An 18,104-nucleotide genomic window follows, 5' to 3' on the forward strand; every position below is an offset into this window, starting at 1 on the left:
ATCATATGCCTAGAGCAGACTTTTTTGTTGTTAGTTTGCATTATTGGTAAGGAATAAGATTATTGAGTTTAAGGTAAATGGTCAAGGTCACTGTAACTGGCAGAAGAAAGCAGTTTCTACACAATAACATGAATTCTACATCACATGGCTGGAGTAAACAATGTGGATAGCTTCCATTTGGAGTATGGTAGATTTGGGGTCAAATGGTAAAAGGTCAAGGTTATTGTGACAGAAGAAAGAAAAATGGTTTATGTTTGTATTTGTATTCCTTGATCACATATCTTCACCAGACTTTGTGGATGTCTTGCACCTTTGGGTAAGAAGGGAGTCTGTTGATTATGTGGTCAAACGCTTAAAGGACTGAAAGAAGAAAAATAGATTTTGCATAGTAAATTGGTTCTGCGCCACATATTGTGACCCCAAACTTTGTGTAGGGCATGCATTTGAGGTATGAAAGAGGTCTGTTGGTTTTGGGCTCAAAAGCTCAGAAGTTCAAGTTCACTGCAGCTCAAAGATAATTGGATTTTGCAGAATAACTTTCTGGTAGAGTATGTTCCATGACAAAACTTCGTGGATGGTTTGCAATTTGGGTAACATAAGCAACCTACAGAATCTAATATCTAGAGGACAGCAGTCATCATCATGATAAATCTGCACAGTAACATTAGTTTAACACTGCATCCCTTGACCAGAAGTCAAAATCACTGAGACCCATTGTACAGTAGTCTGCAGAGTCAGCCTGTTCATACATAGAGGACTATTAACATGAGTACCTATAAATATAATGTGTTTCTCACTGTACTCTGTTAATTCATAAGTGTGGTGAAGGAAACAACAAGGCAAGTGAGGGTCAGAGCATTATTGGTAGAATTAGGTTAGCTCCCATTAAAGTAGCTAGCATTAGAAATCAGACTTTGCAGGGAAAATACCTCTTCTTCAGCCTTTAATAATAACCCCTATTTAAATTTAACAACAAGAACCTCTTTATCCTTTCTTTCCTCATTATTTCCCCAGATCTGTGTTCAGCCAGTCATATGACACTGGGTCAGAATCCATGGTTGGTGATGTGGAAGAACAACCAACAGACATGGCTTTAGCTTGGGCAGGTAAATTCCAGAATTTTAACCAACATAAAGTTTTTGCAAGTCTAACTGGGAAATTCATTTTCCAAAGTTTTAAGTTAGTCTTAAGTATGGAAGAAATGTTGATTATCTAGACTTCCTTGCCAGCTTACATGTGACAGAAATGACAGGTCAGATCAGGAGATTTCCAATATTTGGTCCTTAGTTTTGATGATAAAAGAGTGAGCATTTCATCAACCCAGTTTTTAGCATGCAGATGGACAAAGATTACAACTAATGAATAGATTTACTTCTTTTTATATTAAGATATGAATATTATCGCATCAGATCAGTTCCTTCACAGTAACTTGTAATTCAACCTTGTTCATATGTACCACATATAGAAAATATTTTTTTTTTGTCTTAATGCCCACTTAGTTAATATGACATCTTTGAATGGATGGATGAAAGTTCCACTCACACAAGTAGAATAATGTTGGTACTAGTGTCTTTGCAGCAATTATATATATATATATATATATATATATACACACACACACACACACACTCACACACACACACACACACAGTGTTAGGATTTCAAGTGGTCTTGTCCTTTCAGAGTATCTAACTTTTCTTTGGTGACCCAGTGGGTTGATGATCATACTTTACCCTAAGTGTCTACAGTGGTGAAGGTTATTTCTGCAACTTCCAAAAATATATTTAGCCAAATGTTAAAAATATCCTCAGTATCATTAGAAATTTGTTTAGTATCCTTGACAATTTCCTAAAAATCCTCAAAGAAATTGTTATTATTGAAATTGTAATTGTATACAATGGACTTGGGAACATTTTTTCTACATTGTTGATGTGCTTTTTTGTGAAATAAAATTGCAAAATGATCACTTAAAACAAAAACTCTTGAAATGTTTACTTGGTTGTTTGTGTATATATGGCCTACAGATGTGTTTTTAGTTTGATGTAACGCTTGTAGATGTATTAACTAAGTGCTAAATCCCAAAATATTCCACCAAATCCAACCAATGTTTCTTTATTTGTTCATTTATGTAGTCCCCATTGATGTCACTTAGTACATAATATTCTTTATCTTTATTTGTCAAGATATATAACCTCTGTATTACAATTTAATATTTATTATACAGTTCACTTGGTTTTTCTCATGGCAGATTACAGATTTCCAAGTGCTGGAGCAAATATATGACTTTAAAACTCTGATTTCGACAAATAATAAAGTTATAGTTTATGCTGGATAAATGCAGTTATTTGTCTAACTAATATTTCCTTGTTCAAATTTGTACTGGATTATCATCATCATCATCAGTTTTTATTTATTTTAATTATTATCATTGTAAAAACAATAATTGTGGTGGCCATCATCACTGTCAGAAATTTCTTCATTTAAACAGATTCATACTTTAAAAACATATATGCTCTGAATAATTCAGGGAGAAGGGCAACACCTTGCATAATTTTCCTTACTCTTGTAAATAGTTGTATGGTTTCAGAAAACTCATAATAAATATTCTAAGTCAAGATGGTAGCTTAATGTGCTCATTGAAATGGAAGAAAACTGAAGAACTCATAGAAAACAGCCAACCTGAGATAAGTAACCATGACATGCAAAGTTGGTTCTTGCTGTCAATATTGCATCAACACACCATCAGACAACTATTGGTCCAGGTTTTGGACGGTAAGGTAAATTTTGTTTTATACACACAAGAGAATAAGAGAGGAACCATTGAGTCGAAAAATCAAGTTCCACCCACACAAAAATTAATATTCTAAATTCTACACTTCCAGAAAAGTGCTAGCTCCTGGTCGAATTCACTTCTTGTTCTTTAATTAGATATGTCATTACACAAAGTCTAATTGATGACTGAGTTTTTCTTGAAGTTTATCACTTTAGATGTATCAAAGTGCTTTGTGAAATTCATGTGGCTTTCCAGCTGTTACTAGTGTAGAGTCTTGAAAATTCCCATTTGTATTGTGTAGTTACTTTTTTACTTATCATGTATCATTGATTTTGGTATGTTCTGCTAAACAAAATATGTGAGTTCAGAAAATCAAAATAATTAGAATGAAGCTTGTCATTATTGTTACTTAAGATGGAATTTTGTGCCTGCAGTATTTGAACATTGCAGTGGTGACATCAGCAGATGCCAGTTTTATTTAGAGAAACTCCTAAGTGAAACCAAGCCTGTAAAAATTAAAATACCAGTCCGGATATGATTGCTGAAGAGTTCATGTATGCAAAAGTATTATGTAAGTCAAAATAACAAATATCAAAACAAATGTCAAGTGAATAAAGTTCTTCTCTATGACTGTTCCAATAAAACTTACATGGAACCCAGGGAAAGCACTTTCTATGTGGAGTAGTCTCCCATTAGATGTAATTTGAATTATTTTTTCATTTTCATGTGAACTCTTTGAGTAACCAGAGTACTCTGGTAATTTTTCAAAACATGCCTTCCCAGGGCAGCATTTAGGTTCAAATGGAACAGCCTTTAACATAAAGAAACTATTTATTTACATTAAGAAATTCGTCACAAGAGAGAGGATGTTAAGGAAGAACTGACAGATGCTGACCTTGAAAAAATGGTTGAGATGACCTTGATAGAAACAGATACAATATGGCTACTTGATATGCCTGCTGTCTGCATTTCCACAGAATCAGATGAAGCTGCAGCAGTGAAAGCCAGTAATGAAAGATACCTAGAGGTTGGATGATATTATTTTAAATCTACCTTATTTTCTCATGTATCTCACACATGCTAACCCTAATAAGACTTTCTCAGTCGGAGAATATTTTTCTATAACTTAGACCAATTTTAAGTAATGTGTTTCAAAAATTTCATGTACTAATATTGTTGACTTGAAAAATGTGCATTTTAAAAGTACAGAAATGTGATCTGAGACTGATTTAGTGAAATACATTATGTTTGACTTAAAAACACTTTGACCTTATCAAGTACAAGTGTAGAAACTACAGTTGCAAACCCAATGAAGATTAGTGGTTTATTGCTGTCTCTCAACTCGTATATAATCTTTGGGGTATATTTTTTTAGTTTCACATTGTGAAGGCAAACATCTTTCCTGCCATTTGGCACACTCAAATCAACATTTCGTTGTAATGGCAGTCATCTTTCCTGCCATGAGACTTACCCAAATGAACCTGACACGATGTCCAATAAACATAAGTGTTGCCATCCTGCTTTTTTATTCTCAAAGAATCTGCATATTTCTTTTTATACATCTGAATTTAAGCTTTTTAAGAGAATTATTGTCTCTTTTGCCTTGGACATATTTTTATTTCTTGGACATAATTTCTAGAAAATGCTATAAACAACAGCTTGATCAGGCCAATATTTTGTTTTGAAAACTATATGCAGTTTATTGTGTCCGAGGTCCCCTGACCAACTCCACTGAATTTAATATGAACCTTTGATTCTGACAAGCCATTATCCAGATTATATCACAATGATCATATTTTCATAATTTTTTCAGTAAGTCTTTAAATTTAAAGTTTATTTCAACAAGATTTATGGTCAAATTATAAGGGTTGACAAGACTGCTGAGCAGGAAGAGCATGGATCTAAATCTACAATGCATAATGCACTGATAGATTAAGGTCTATGCTGTTTGGACCACTCATGGTTTTGAGGGAACAGCATAGACCCTGATCTGGCACTGCATTTTGCAACAACAAATATGAACTCTACATGGTGCAGAGTTGTGTATGTAGTACAGAGATCAAAATACACTATTTCATAATAAAATATATATAATTTTCCTTCACATTTCTATAAAGAAAAGAGACATTGTACCAGATGTCATGAGTCAGCCCAGCTATGTACAAGTGTTGAAATGCTTCAGTTTGTAGGTTTGGGTGGGAATTATTAAGGTACATTATAGTATTTTAAGTTCCTTATAATTTTAATCGAGGAAAACTAATGATCAGACAAGGAACTATCTAATTAAATTGTCCTTAATTCAATGTAAACGTTAAGTCCTATACATCATGAAACCATAGCTAGCTGATTCTTTTGGTTTTCATACAGTTTTGTTTCATGCTGTTGGCACAGTTGAATCAATATCGGTCATCCAGAGTAGTACAAAAAAAGTTCAGCAAAACTCACATCGTTTATAGCAGTTATTAACAAGATCAAATCTTTACTGTTAATACAATTTTGATGCAATTTGACTTCATTTACAAAACAGTATTTTTGTTTTCTGACGTTCACAGATTGTGAAGAACAAAGCAGGAAATGACAGATATGCAGAACGAGGGATGAACACATTCAATGAGCCACCCAAATTTAAACTTGTTCAGACAACCAAGATAGGATATAATGTAAGTTACTGTGTGGTTGATAAGGAAATTTTTCATATTTGTAGTTTGATGCATTGTTCAAAAATTAATTGAAAACTTATGGGCATCTTTAAATCTTTTTTAATTGGTACTTACCCAAAATGGATAGTCATATCAGTGTGAAGTTTTCAACAAAAGACTTCTTATTATATGTAGTTGGTCCTTAATGAAAATCAAGTCTTACATCTAACATGGCCACCATGATGGTTGTATTGAAAATCTTACTCCTCCTGAATCGATAGTCATATTACAAGATAGGGTTTTCATTGTAGGACTTCTTATGATAACTCTAAATCAAATGATGCCATTCTGACTGCTAGTATGACCACTGTGGCAGCCATCTTGAAAATTGTATCGCTACTCCTGAACAAAAAAGTCATATCCACGTGGGAATTTTCACCTGAATACTTTTTATGGTTTCTAGTTGGTCCTGAATGAGAACAATGTTAGTCTGACCTTCTTTCTGGCAGCCATTGTGACCTTTTTGAAAATTCTGTTATCGTTATTCATGTATGGATACTTATATCGACATAGGGTTTTCACAAAAGGACCTCTTATGATGTCTGTTTCTGACATAAAATGAAAGGGTGCCAAATCTGATATTTAATATGGCAACCGCAGCAGCCATCATGAAATTTTGGTAAACATTTTTTCTTGACAGAAAAGTCTCATTGACATGGGGTTTTCACCAGAAAACTTTTTATGTGTTTAGTTCATTCTAAAGAAAATGATGCCAATCAAACATCCAGTATGTCTACAACTTAGCAGTCTTGAAAATTATATTTTACTTCCCCTGTAAGTGCCTCAGGATCCCATGAGATGGAGTTGGTCACGTGGTGAGTCAGTGAATGGTCTAGCGTCAAGGAGTCAGTACTTTGTGATTTTCTTGAGTTTTAACATTTCACAATTCCAGTAATTTACAGCTGAGCTTTCATGCAACTTTTAAATCAGCATGGGGCAGAAACTTCTTCTACCATTTTAAAGGCCTTATACAGTCATAACTGTACCATACTTCATTGTTTCATTGTTTTTGAGTGTGTCATCTCTTGCACAGCTTTGCACAATGGCAGAATCAGGACAAAACCAAAGGTATCCTGTCAATACAGGGCATGGACTATTGCAAGAAATATTGCAAAATTGAGCCGAGCAGCATTTAGCTGATAAGGCCAAAGATTTCTCCATCACGGTTGCAACAAAATGCAATAATTCCAAAGGGGGGAGCAACTATGCTAAATGATAGCCCTGTTGTGGCATCAAAGTCAAGGAGAAATCCTGCATCTACAGATAAGGGGACTATGCCATTTACGATAGCGAGTTTGTCACGTGACTGTGAAATCTTGAGAGATTCAATGACAGAAAATTTGACTTCTGCACAACAATCGCGGTGCCCAGATGACAGTCTTATTGAACAGCAAGCAACACACAATCAAATAATGCGGGGCTGTCAGCTTGAATTATTGACAAATTTGTCAGCTACAGTAACAACTTTGAAGTCACAATTTGACAGTCTTAGCAAAAAACCCATGGCTGATATGCGGGGATTTGATGAACCGGCATGGAAATGTGTACGGACAGAAACAGTTCAGCATAGTGAGGGAAGTGATCTTTCTAACACCAGTGTGGAAAGTGAGGAAGATGTCAAAGACTGTGAGCATGGCCTTCAAAACTTAGTAACATCACCATCAAATTTACCCTTAGAAATTGAAGGAAATGACAACCTGAAAGAATTTTCCGACTTTTATGAAGTGCATGAACGTTGTGGGATACCCATTCAGGAGAGCTTGGCCAAAGTTGTGAATTCAGAATTCAGGGCCCAAATAGCACAGTATAAATTGAAGGATTTGAGCAAAAAACATTTAAGGCCACAAAATTGCCAAAATTTAGGTGTGCCTAAAGTAAATCCCAAAATATGGGCAAAAATGAACGAAGCTACAAAATAAATGGACGCCAAGCTCCAAAAGTTCCAAGGAACTGTTGCTAAAGCTAGTGTGCCCCTTCTCAGGCTCATGCATGAATTACAACATAATAAGTTAGACAGTACACTTGCAAATGTAAATAAACTGCGCCTATTCATTTGAATGACTACAGCAAGGATATTTAACGCGAACTCTTCCCCCAAATGATAATAAACATTTTACACTCTATTTCTTGCACTTAAAAAAAATTAATTTTTCCGAGTACAAGAAAATTACACATGTATTTAAAATTTCAGGAACCATACCACAATCTTATTATATTTGAATTCATACACGATCTCTTCTAAAAAAAGATAATAAATTTTATATAAACTATTTCACATACTTTCAACAAAAAACTATTTTTCCGGGTATGAAAAAAATACATGTACATGTATTTAAAATTCCAGGAACCACGCCATGATTGTATTATATTCAAATTCTGACACAGTCTCTTCCCCAAAATGATAATACATCTTTTATATACTATTTCATGTACTTTGAAAAAAAACAATATTTTTTCCTGTGCGATTGAATATATGAAATTTTAGGAGCCATGTCACAACCGCGTTATGTCTGAATTTGTGTTATTGTGGGGCACGTTATAGCGGGGTTGCACTGTACAAATCTAACACTGAGTATGGCCACCATATTTTGAAAATCTTGTTACTGCTCAAGAACATCAAGGATGGTTCAAAAAATTAACTGTTAACAAGAAGAAAGCAAGTCTTATCTTGGATTCCTGGAAATCTTTTCAGCCAGTTGAGTGACAGTCCTTTTGAAGGGACTCTTATTACAAATGATGCCAGACCACCATCTAATATGGCTGCCATTACTAAAAATAGGAAACTTTTAAATGACTCCTCAGAAAGCGCTGACCAGAATTTGACCAAAATTGGCAAGACATACATGCATTAAGACCTTTCAGATTTGTACAAATTATGCCTATTGGCTTTCAAATATGGTCACCATTACTAAAAACTGATAAAACTTTTAAATGACTGCAGTACCAGAACCTCTAATGATAGTTTGAGCAAACTTGACAGGAAGTATCCTGACTTGAGGACTTTAAAATTGATAATAACTGGTGCTAATCCATGATCAAATATGGCTGCATTATTGAAAGTTGAGAGACCTTTAAAGAAGTTCTTTAAAAATGACTGAACAGAGTTTGACCACATTTGACAAGTAGCATGGTCTAAAGGTGTTTGAATTTCTATAAATGATACCAATCTGCCTTTAAATATGACTACCATTTCTAGAAAATAGAAAAACTTTCAATGGCCTTCTACAAAAGCACTAACAGAATTTGACCAGGTTTGACAGATGTGATTGTTCTTAATCAATCAGCTGTCTTGGCTTCTTGAGTAACAGCCTTTTTGGGTGTGCTAAATATATTAGATGAAGTTATCACATTCGCTTTTAGCAAAAGTATGAACATGATAGTTGCATTGAGAAGTTGTAGCTGTCTGCAGGACCCACAACTTTTCAGGTCTATTGGCCCGGCATAATTTTAGCTAACTTTTTTGGCTGATGGACAGGGAGTAGGTTTGAATGGTGGATACATACAAGACAAAACAGGTTTTAAGTATGATAAGTTCTTTTTCAAGCACATTGTAGCAGTATACATTAGGATTAATTTAGCATTTGTGTCATTTGCAGTGTTATTTACAAATGCAGATCTCTGAACATTCTACTTAAATTGTAAAGAATTATTTAAAGTTTCCTTTCTTACTTATCTTAGAATTTTTCAGTTTATCTCATTATCATTAAATATTAAAACTTGATAATCTCATGAAAACTATTAACAACCTGAAGGTTGAACAGTTTTGAAATAGTTTTCAAAATATGAAACTAGTTTTCGTAGTCAATAAAAAAACCTATGTTAGTTTTATTTAAATTTATTTGCAGGAAGTTGGAATAAATGCAACAACGTGGGATATGTATGACACTTATGAACAAATTGAGAAGGAAAAGAAAGGTAATGTATGACCATTGTGTATGGGATATACAGTTTGAATAAATATATCTATATAGTTGCTGCCTTCGCTTCATGAAATGTAGGCTGTATTTTTATTGACAAATGCATACCCAGTATTTGCAAGGTTTTTATTGTGGTAGTTATGAGTAATCCAGAATCATACCATTCTTTCTTATTGCATGTGTAGTTTATTCTTAAAAGTTACTATATTCTTTCTAATCTCTCTCTCTTTTATATATATATATATATATATATATATATATATATATATATATATATATATATATATATATATATATTATTATTATTATTCCTAGAAATTCATTTCCTGTGGAAAAAGAAACAAATTTAAAATGAAGTCCACCAAGTGCATCCATCAAAATGACCTTAGTTCAGTATGCTGACTGTTCACCTTTCCACTGTTTTAATGATATATTATTTTTCAGTTCTCAGTTCCACTGATCTTCAGATTCCCCTTCCACACTAAATACATTGCAGAACCACAGTTCTGATAGCCACTAATATTCAGTCTTATAGAAATGTTTCTTGACTTTTTCCTTACCACAGATGTAAGCCATCCACAAAGTTTGGTTGAGGTATGTTATGTAGAATGATACTGTTGTGCAGAAACAATTTTTATTTTTTTGTTCTTTTAAACAACCACCGTTCTACAGGTTACCTATCTGATTGACAGTAGTGAGGGTGATTTGCATCACTTGTATTTTTGAGCATTTGCATGGGTGAAGTACACAAAGTGCAACAACCCAGTGTTTGAATCTTTTTAAATAAAAAATATGTTTAAAAGAAATAATAGCTATTACACTTAATTGCCTTGCATGAAACTGTTTGGGTAATCTTGTTTGGAACAATTTTGGCTATGATCAGGGGAAAAGCTTCTATGAAGTATGATTTTACTCCATCCAGGTTTTCATAAAAAGAAGAAAAAAATTGTGTAATTCTGTTGTTGTTGTTGTTGTTGTTGTTGTAGGGTTTAATGCCATTTTTCAGCACACGATAGGCTATACATGGCAGCCAGTATTAATGGTGGAGGAAGAACCCGGGAAAACCCCGGAAAGAACCACTGACCCACGAGAAGCTACTAGCAAGCATTCTCACATACCCACATTAGCCGAATCCGAGACTCGAGCCCACACAGACAGAGGTGAGATGGCAGTGATCCGTAACGGAAAGCACTTTAGACCACTCGGCCACTTGGGGCCTCCGTGTAATTCTGTAGTTGTAATGATAAAATTAGGGAGCAGTACAAAGTTTGATGTTTTCTTTAAGGAACATTTGACATAACTAGTGTGGCCATTGTACAAAGTGTGATGCTTTTTTCAAGGAAAATTTGACATAACTAGTGTGGCCATTGTACAAAGTGTGATGCTTTCTTCAAGGAAAATTTGACATAACTAGTGTGGACATTGTACAAAGTGTGATGCTTGCTTCAAGGAAAATTTGACATAACTAGTGTGGTCATTGTATGTTCTACACTTCCTCACAACAGTGCCGATGCAGAAAGATCATTTTCAGTTCTTAGAAAAATTCAACACAATTTTCTCGGAAGTTTGAACAAGAGTACCAACCAGTCACTGATGAGTGCAATGTTTAAAACTAATTGCATTACCTTTAAACCCTTCACTAATCTATGGAGAGCAGTCTGCAGCTTCAAGTTAATGCTCTACACCACAGTGCAACACATGGTGGTAATTATGATTAATTCATGACTATTGTAATTAGCCTAGATGATCTAAATCAGTAATTTTCCAGACACCATATGTTTGAAATCTGTAATAATTTTAAATAGTACAAAAAATGATCAGACAGCAACAACTTTTGTTTAAAGTTGCCAAAAATATACAAGCGTTCAAGTTGGAATGTAAACTAACCAAAGTTTTACTTGTACTCCATAACTGGTGATTGAGTAGTCAATTGTCTGGTTGTGAAACAGGTTTGATAACCCTAAATATTATGTGGATTAGCTCAAGGTGCTGAGCAAGTAGTAGTAAAAAAAAACGGACATGCTCCATATCTCATGATCATGCAGTTCCCTAAACAAAAATGTGAGCCATAAGCTTGTTAAAGATAACGATAAAATAAAAACAACCTTTTGTTTTGAGAGAGTTTGTGAAATTAAGTTAATGAATCACCACTTTGATAACTGTAAAATCATTCATGATCTGCATTACATTGAGCCAAAATGTGATTACAGGCTACTTTTATATTCAGTACTAGAGAGCGTACTGACACCAGGCCGATCAGTTCTCATCCTAACCTCTTAATGCTGAATGCTAGTACCATTTTTTGTATAAGTCTTTGGTATGACTTGGCCAGGGTTTGAACCAGCAACCTCTCACATCTGAGGTGGATGCTCAAACCACTTAGGCCACCAAAATGTTCTTTCCTGTTACACAAGATTATGAGTACTGCATGTCAGCCTTATTTATACTTCAAGTCTCTCTTCAGTTTGTGACTTGAAATCTAGTCTTCTGATGTATTATCCATGAAAATTAAAATATATTAGATGAACATTTCTGTACAACAGTGGAGATATTTCTCATGTAGTTGTTGTTGTTGTCTTGGTTTTAATGCCATTTTTCAGTGACTGACCCACAGGAAGCTACTGGCTTGATTTCTCACATACTCCCATTGGTCAAGCCTGAGACTTGAACCCACGTAAACAGAAGTGAGATAGCAATGATCAGTAAAAGCAAGCACTGTAGACCACTTGGCCATGTGGGACCTCTAATTCTCATGTATCAGTGAAAGTTGTTCGACTTACATTTCCTAGGTGTTGACCAAAATTTTACTCCCCTCACCTGTGCTGTGATCAGTCATTGCTCACAAGATGGAGAGATTTATAAGAAATTATGATATAATTAATTAATTATGATATTAATGAATAGATAATATTTGAAATAATAGAGGGTATGTAAAATTACATGAATTTGTAACTTTACCTATAGATGCCATCAGTAATAACTGATTGAATGATACCTTCCTTATTTACTTGTTTTGTTCTATGTGCCTTTATGGCTTGAATTCTTATGTAATTGTAATACAAATATTGAATTTCACTGATCTAAACAGGTTACACATCTGGGAGGAAGAAATCAATAGAAACTTCAAAGGGTATTTTAGAAATGCCTCTATTATATTACTTCTTTCTTAATAGAGATCATGATTTTATGATTAACAAACTAATGCTGATAATAATAATAATAATAATAATAACAATAATAATAATAATCACATAAAGACTTTATTTAGAGAAGGTAACTCAGTTACAGAACTAATCTGCCTTGAGGCTTTCTATCTGTTATGTACAATATATACAGCATATACAACATGATGTGAAGAATCTGGCTTGACACTAAATAATTAGGTAATTTTAAAATTCTAAGTATCAAGCCTGGAACACATGCACAGGCATATGTGAAAACATAAACATATATAAAACATAAAATATCATCCTGCATTGAAAAATTCAACTATGAAAATGATACAAAATTACAAAAAAGCAGGCGGTATTTTTTTTAATAGAACTGTTTAATTTTCTAAAGATTTCATCCATTTAAGACATTGATTATGAAAAGAAGAAATGATAGGAGCCTGCCTTATGTTACTGGGAATGTTGTTCCATACCAGTGGACCAGTATATTGAAAACTTTTTTTAAACAATTCCTTCTTTGACCTTGGTATAATGTAATTTTTACTTCTTATGGAACTTAAATTTGGAGTACCATCACCATCTCTTTGGTGAAAGATATTGCTTAGATAGACAGGAATGTCTTTTCTGGATACTTTATACATCAATTTGGCCTTTCTAAGAAATATTCTTGCATGTATTGTTAAAACCTTTATATTATTCATTGCATCCTGAAATTTGTCTATACATTGATCTAGAATTAAATGGCAAACCCTCTTAAGAGGTAAACTTTTGATAAATAGACTGAATAACAGAGGTCCAAGGATAGAGCCCTGTGGTACTCCAACAATTAATATTTTTACTTTCAGAAAGTTGACCATTTAAAGATACTTTTTGCATTCTGTCCATTAAGTAAGAAGTAAACCAGTTTAGGGAGTTTTCACTGCATTGATAGATTTTTTTCAAGCAAAATGTCATGGACTACAAGATCAAAAGCTTTATGAAAATCAACCATAATAGTGCCTACCATTTCTCCTTGATCTAATGCTTTCAGCGATTTATCAATCAAAGATAAAAGTGCAATTTCACAGGAGTGATTCTGGCGAAAGCCGTACTGATTATCATAAATAAGATCATAAGTGTTTAAACAGTTGAGAAAAGAATCATGTACATGTTTTTCTAGTAATTTGGAGAGACAAGGAAGGATAGAGATGGGTCTGTAGTTGTTTACATCATCTTTTGTTCCTGCATTATGCAGTGGTATAACCTTGGCAGTTTTCCGTGTTTGTGGAAATTTATTAGACCTAATACTTTCATTGCAAATGAAAGCTATACTCTCTTCAATTGCAGGTGCAGTTACCTTTAGTATCCTTGGTCCAATCATATCAAGTACTGTAGCTTTACAATCATCCATTTTTGAATATATTTCAACACAAATTCTGGACTAATTTCAGGAATTTCAAACTTTATATTTTTCGGTAGTTTGTTTTAGCACAAAAATGTTTGAGTTCCAGATGATCAGATGAAGTTCTGGGCTCTTTAAGTTTTTCAGCAATTTGAACAAAAAAGTTGTTAAAAATATTTGAGATGTCAGTTGGATTATCAGTATAAATGCCCTCATGATTGAGGGATAAAATTTCAGTTTTACTCTTACATTTGCCTGCACCAAAACCCTGTAAACACTTTCCAGATAGCTTTTGGGTTATTTTAGTTTTCGTCCAGCACTTTTTTGTACTGCGCTTGTTTGGGATGACATATCATTTTATTAACTTTATTCCTCCAAACTCTATATTCAGTTTGATTTCCTACTGATTTTAGTTGGTCTCTTTGCTTTATTGCTTTTAAAATTTCTGGGGAGATCCAGCCTGGCTGGTGGTATTTCTTTATCCTGTGTGTTTTTAAAGGGGCATGCTTGTTCACTATACTGATGAACAGATCTGTCCAAGTATCTAAAACATCATCAATATCTTCATAGATTTGGACTGTATTTCATGGAATCTGTTTCAGATCTTCTAAGAATTTAACAGCATCAAAGTTTTGAAATGATCTATAAGTAATGGATTTATGGATATTATTAGAAAAATTGCAAAGTGGTCACTTATACTAATGTTTGGAACCATTACTTGCAAAACATTTTCTTTTGTATTGTTTTAAATATGATCTATAAGTGTTTTAGAGGTAGATGTTTCTCTGTTGGGTTCATTTACTAGTTGTTTCATACCTAACGAAGCAAAATAAAATTCATCCAATTCCCTTTTATTTCATCATTGAGAAGGTCTCTATTTATATTGCCTAGAATGTAAAAATTCTTTCTCTTCATTTATAACTTTATCTACTTGAAGTTCAAAATATTCACACCAATCAGTATGTGATGATGGGGGTCTGTACACAAAACCTACTAAACCAGGCTTAGCTTTATCTGGAGTGATCTGTAACCAGATGGATTATATTTCCTGTATTTCTAGGTCTTCCCATCTTTTACAAATAATACCAGTTCTAACATACACAAGGAGCCCACCACCACCTGTTTTCCTATCCTTTTGATAAGGTTTGTCATAGCCATTGATATACAAGAAATTTTTACCCTGATTTTCTGTTAACATTGTTTCTGAGAGTCCAAATAAATGGATATTATTATTTGGAGAGGTTAGCAGTAACTTCACTTGATCATTCTTTCCACAAAAACCCTGAATATTTAAATGACCTATGTGTAAACCTTTGCTAGAAACTCCTAAATTCATGAGATTAATATTAATGCTATTAGAGGCACTCAAGGAGACATTACAAGTATTAAAACTATGTTCACAGTGATCATTGTTACAACTATCATTACTGTATAAAAAATTAGTTTTTCTACAACTCCATTCTCTACTTTTATAATCACTGTATAAATCTGAAGTATCAGTAATATTTGAATATGTACGTTTAGCTGGTAAATTTCCACATTCAGAACATGCATCAGCAAGGGGATCAAATCTGTTTTGACAAGGGATGCCTGGTGTATATGACAGTCCTTGATAGATAGATTGGTCCTCCCACTGAATTGAGTCTTCCTGTGGAGTTGAGATGGCCTCATTGCCCTTTTCCTATTCCATAAATCTAGTGTGAGTTTTTGCTTTGTGTCCAAAGCTACCACACTGATGGCATTGTATTGGCTGTCTGTGCCTGCATTCCTGTGCTGAATGTTTGATCTCACCATAGTAATCACATCCCAAAGTGTACTGACTATTGATATGGCTGACCATATTGTCTGATGCTGTTTTGACCTACATTGGGTTTATAGGAACGGATGAAGTTTGTAATGTACGGCTGTAAGAACAGACTACATGAATGACTGCATTTATATTTTTTGCTAGCTTTTCCACCCCTTTGGTAGACAGGTGGATATTTTCTCTTTTTCCAAATAGATGTTGCATCACGTGTCCCTCTTCATCCAGGAAACTCATGTAATTGTAAACAATATCAAACTTCCATTCACTTGCCAGTCTTCGAATGACTCAGCAATATCTAACACATCACAATCTCCCCTGGGGGCCATTTCATACAATGCAACCTGACAGATTTGATTTTGTTTATGGATGTGTGTAAGTAATTGGTCATAGTAGTTCTTCAAAAAGTTGTAGATCAGTCCCTTCACTGGCATTGTTCCCTCCAGTATAGAGGACTATTTTATTAAACTTTTATATCTTCCAGTATTGTCTGTATTTTGGCACGTGAAATGGCATGCTTTCTAACACAGTGCCTCAGCCCTCTCTTGTTAATTCCATGTAAAATGGAACTACCAATAATGAGGATGTTATCTCTGCTGGTAGAAGACAAAGTATTATGTTTGCTTTGTATTGATGTAGTTAGTCTGTATGGTGCTTTATTACTCTTAACTTTATCAGTTCTGGCTGAATCTGTGGCAAAGTTGGAAAACTGATTGGGTTTTCTTTTGGCAATACTTCAGGTGTCTGTACACTTTTACTTTGAGAAATAGGTTTAGGACCAATTTTTTGTCAATGTCTGTTGATAGTCAAAGGTTTCTCTCTCTGGGCAGTTAATTTAACCTTTCATTTATTAGGTTGTCAATCTATTTTTGCATCTTACCCACAATGCTTCTGGAGTGTTTGTATAAGTCAGCAACAGGTCAGTATTACACATACATGGAGAGTGCTGACTATGATCTAGTTCTGTCCTTTAACATGACTATTTAAATTCCATTGGCATTGTTTAAAATATAATGTCATCATGAAATGCATGAAATAAATAATTTTACATAATTTTAATATCTGCTCTATATTTCTGTTATTTTTTAATCTGTATGTCACCTTAAAAATGTTTAATATTAAAAATTCGATTTTAAACCTTTGTAATTGTGCTGGGACTAAATGAAGACTATATTAAAAATGTCTCCCTACTGCACTGTCCTTATGCTTCTGCTTGTTTCTTTTAAAATCTGTGTGTTTAAAAACGTTTCATATTTAAAATCTGATCTTAAACCTTCATAGTTATAAACTGTCATGCTGGGGCAAAAATTCTGTTAAGACTTACTAAAAATGTCTACCTTCTGCTCTAGCTTGCTTGCATGCTGTTTTTTGTTACTGTCATTTCACATCATGGGCACACCAATGATTGTGCCTAGCTGATCTTAATGAATATTGTATTTATTTTATTTTTTCAAAAATGATGTATTGAATGCTAGTAATTAAAATAATAATGTTTTCTGTGTTACGTTACCATTTCCTTGCAGATTTACGTCAGTAAACATTATCAAGTCACATTATGCAAAGAGCAGTAAAAGCAAGAATGGTCTTACCTTATGGTTTCGTTTAAAAGGAAATACATTAACTTTTTTTTGCCAACACAACTGACACTTCATTTTTCATGAGGTACCAAATTATTTTTGATTTTATGGTTGCTATAACCACAAATGTAAAGACCTAGTGAGCAATGAGTCTTATGTAAAAATGGGAGGACCGCTAAATACAGCAATATAAAAGAGCCAGTGAAATTATTTTTGTGTGCAAATGTATGAAATTGAAAACCAAAGAAATACATGAATTTGCAATACTGACTTTATTCTTTAACCTTGTTAAAAAATTCCCAATGTGAGGCTCAGAATATTTCCAGATTCTAATTTCGGTTTTTTTAAAGGTGCAATTTTTTCAGATTAATGTCCTGAACAGCACTCATTCCTTTCAGATCTGGTATAGAAGGGAATGACAGTAAATGGCTTCACCATGGTGATCATGCTATGGAAAGTTTGTAAAATTTAACAATTTTTAAGCAAGAAAATACTTGACATTTATTGTGGTAGAGACTTTTTAGAGAAATATTCAACTTCACTTTAGTTTCTTTGCATAATATTTTCTCTGTTTTTTTTATGTCACATTTAATATGAAAGTTTAGCTTATTCAAGTGTAAATTAAAGTACTTAATGATAGGGAAGTCAAACCTTTTTTTGAAAGACAGCAATAACATCAGCATTCAAAAGTTTGGATGACATTTTCATAAGAAATTTGCAAAATGCTGTTTCTGCTGCAAATCCAGCAAGACAAGGAGAGTTTTACAATATTTTGAAGCAAGC

The 18,104-nt window shown here is 33.7% G+C and overlaps 1 protein-coding gene across 2 annotated transcripts in view; it reads left to right on the top strand.

The window, feature by feature from the left end:
• LOC149807277 (dynein axonemal intermediate chain 4-like) overlaps positions 1 to 18,104 on the top strand; it is a 68,921-nt gene that overhangs the window by 13,030 nt on the left and 37,787 nt on the right. Inside the window, exons 5-9 of one of the 2 annotated variants that reach the window (XM_089964501.1) lie at positions 1,015 to 1,106; positions 3,619 to 3,800; positions 5,326 to 5,433; positions 9,318 to 9,387; positions 12,478 to 12,519. In XM_089964501.1, coding sequence (XP_089820627.1) covers positions 1,015 to 1,106; positions 3,619 to 3,800; positions 5,326 to 5,433; positions 9,318 to 9,387; positions 12,478 to 12,519 — 494 coding nt within the window. The remainder of the gene's footprint in view (positions 1 to 1,014; positions 1,107 to 3,618; positions 3,801 to 5,325; positions 5,434 to 9,317; positions 9,388 to 12,477; positions 12,520 to 18,104) is intronic. The other variant, XM_089964508.1, reaches the window with a different exon arrangement.

This window comes from Sinohyriopsis cumingii, chromosome 1, assembly GCF_028554795.1.
Source record: "Sinohyriopsis cumingii isolate HCF-2022 chromosome 1, ASM2855479v2, whole genome shotgun sequence".
In the NCBI taxonomy this organism is placed as follows: Eukaryota; Metazoa; Mollusca; class Bivalvia; order Unionida; family Unionidae; genus Sinohyriopsis; species Sinohyriopsis cumingii.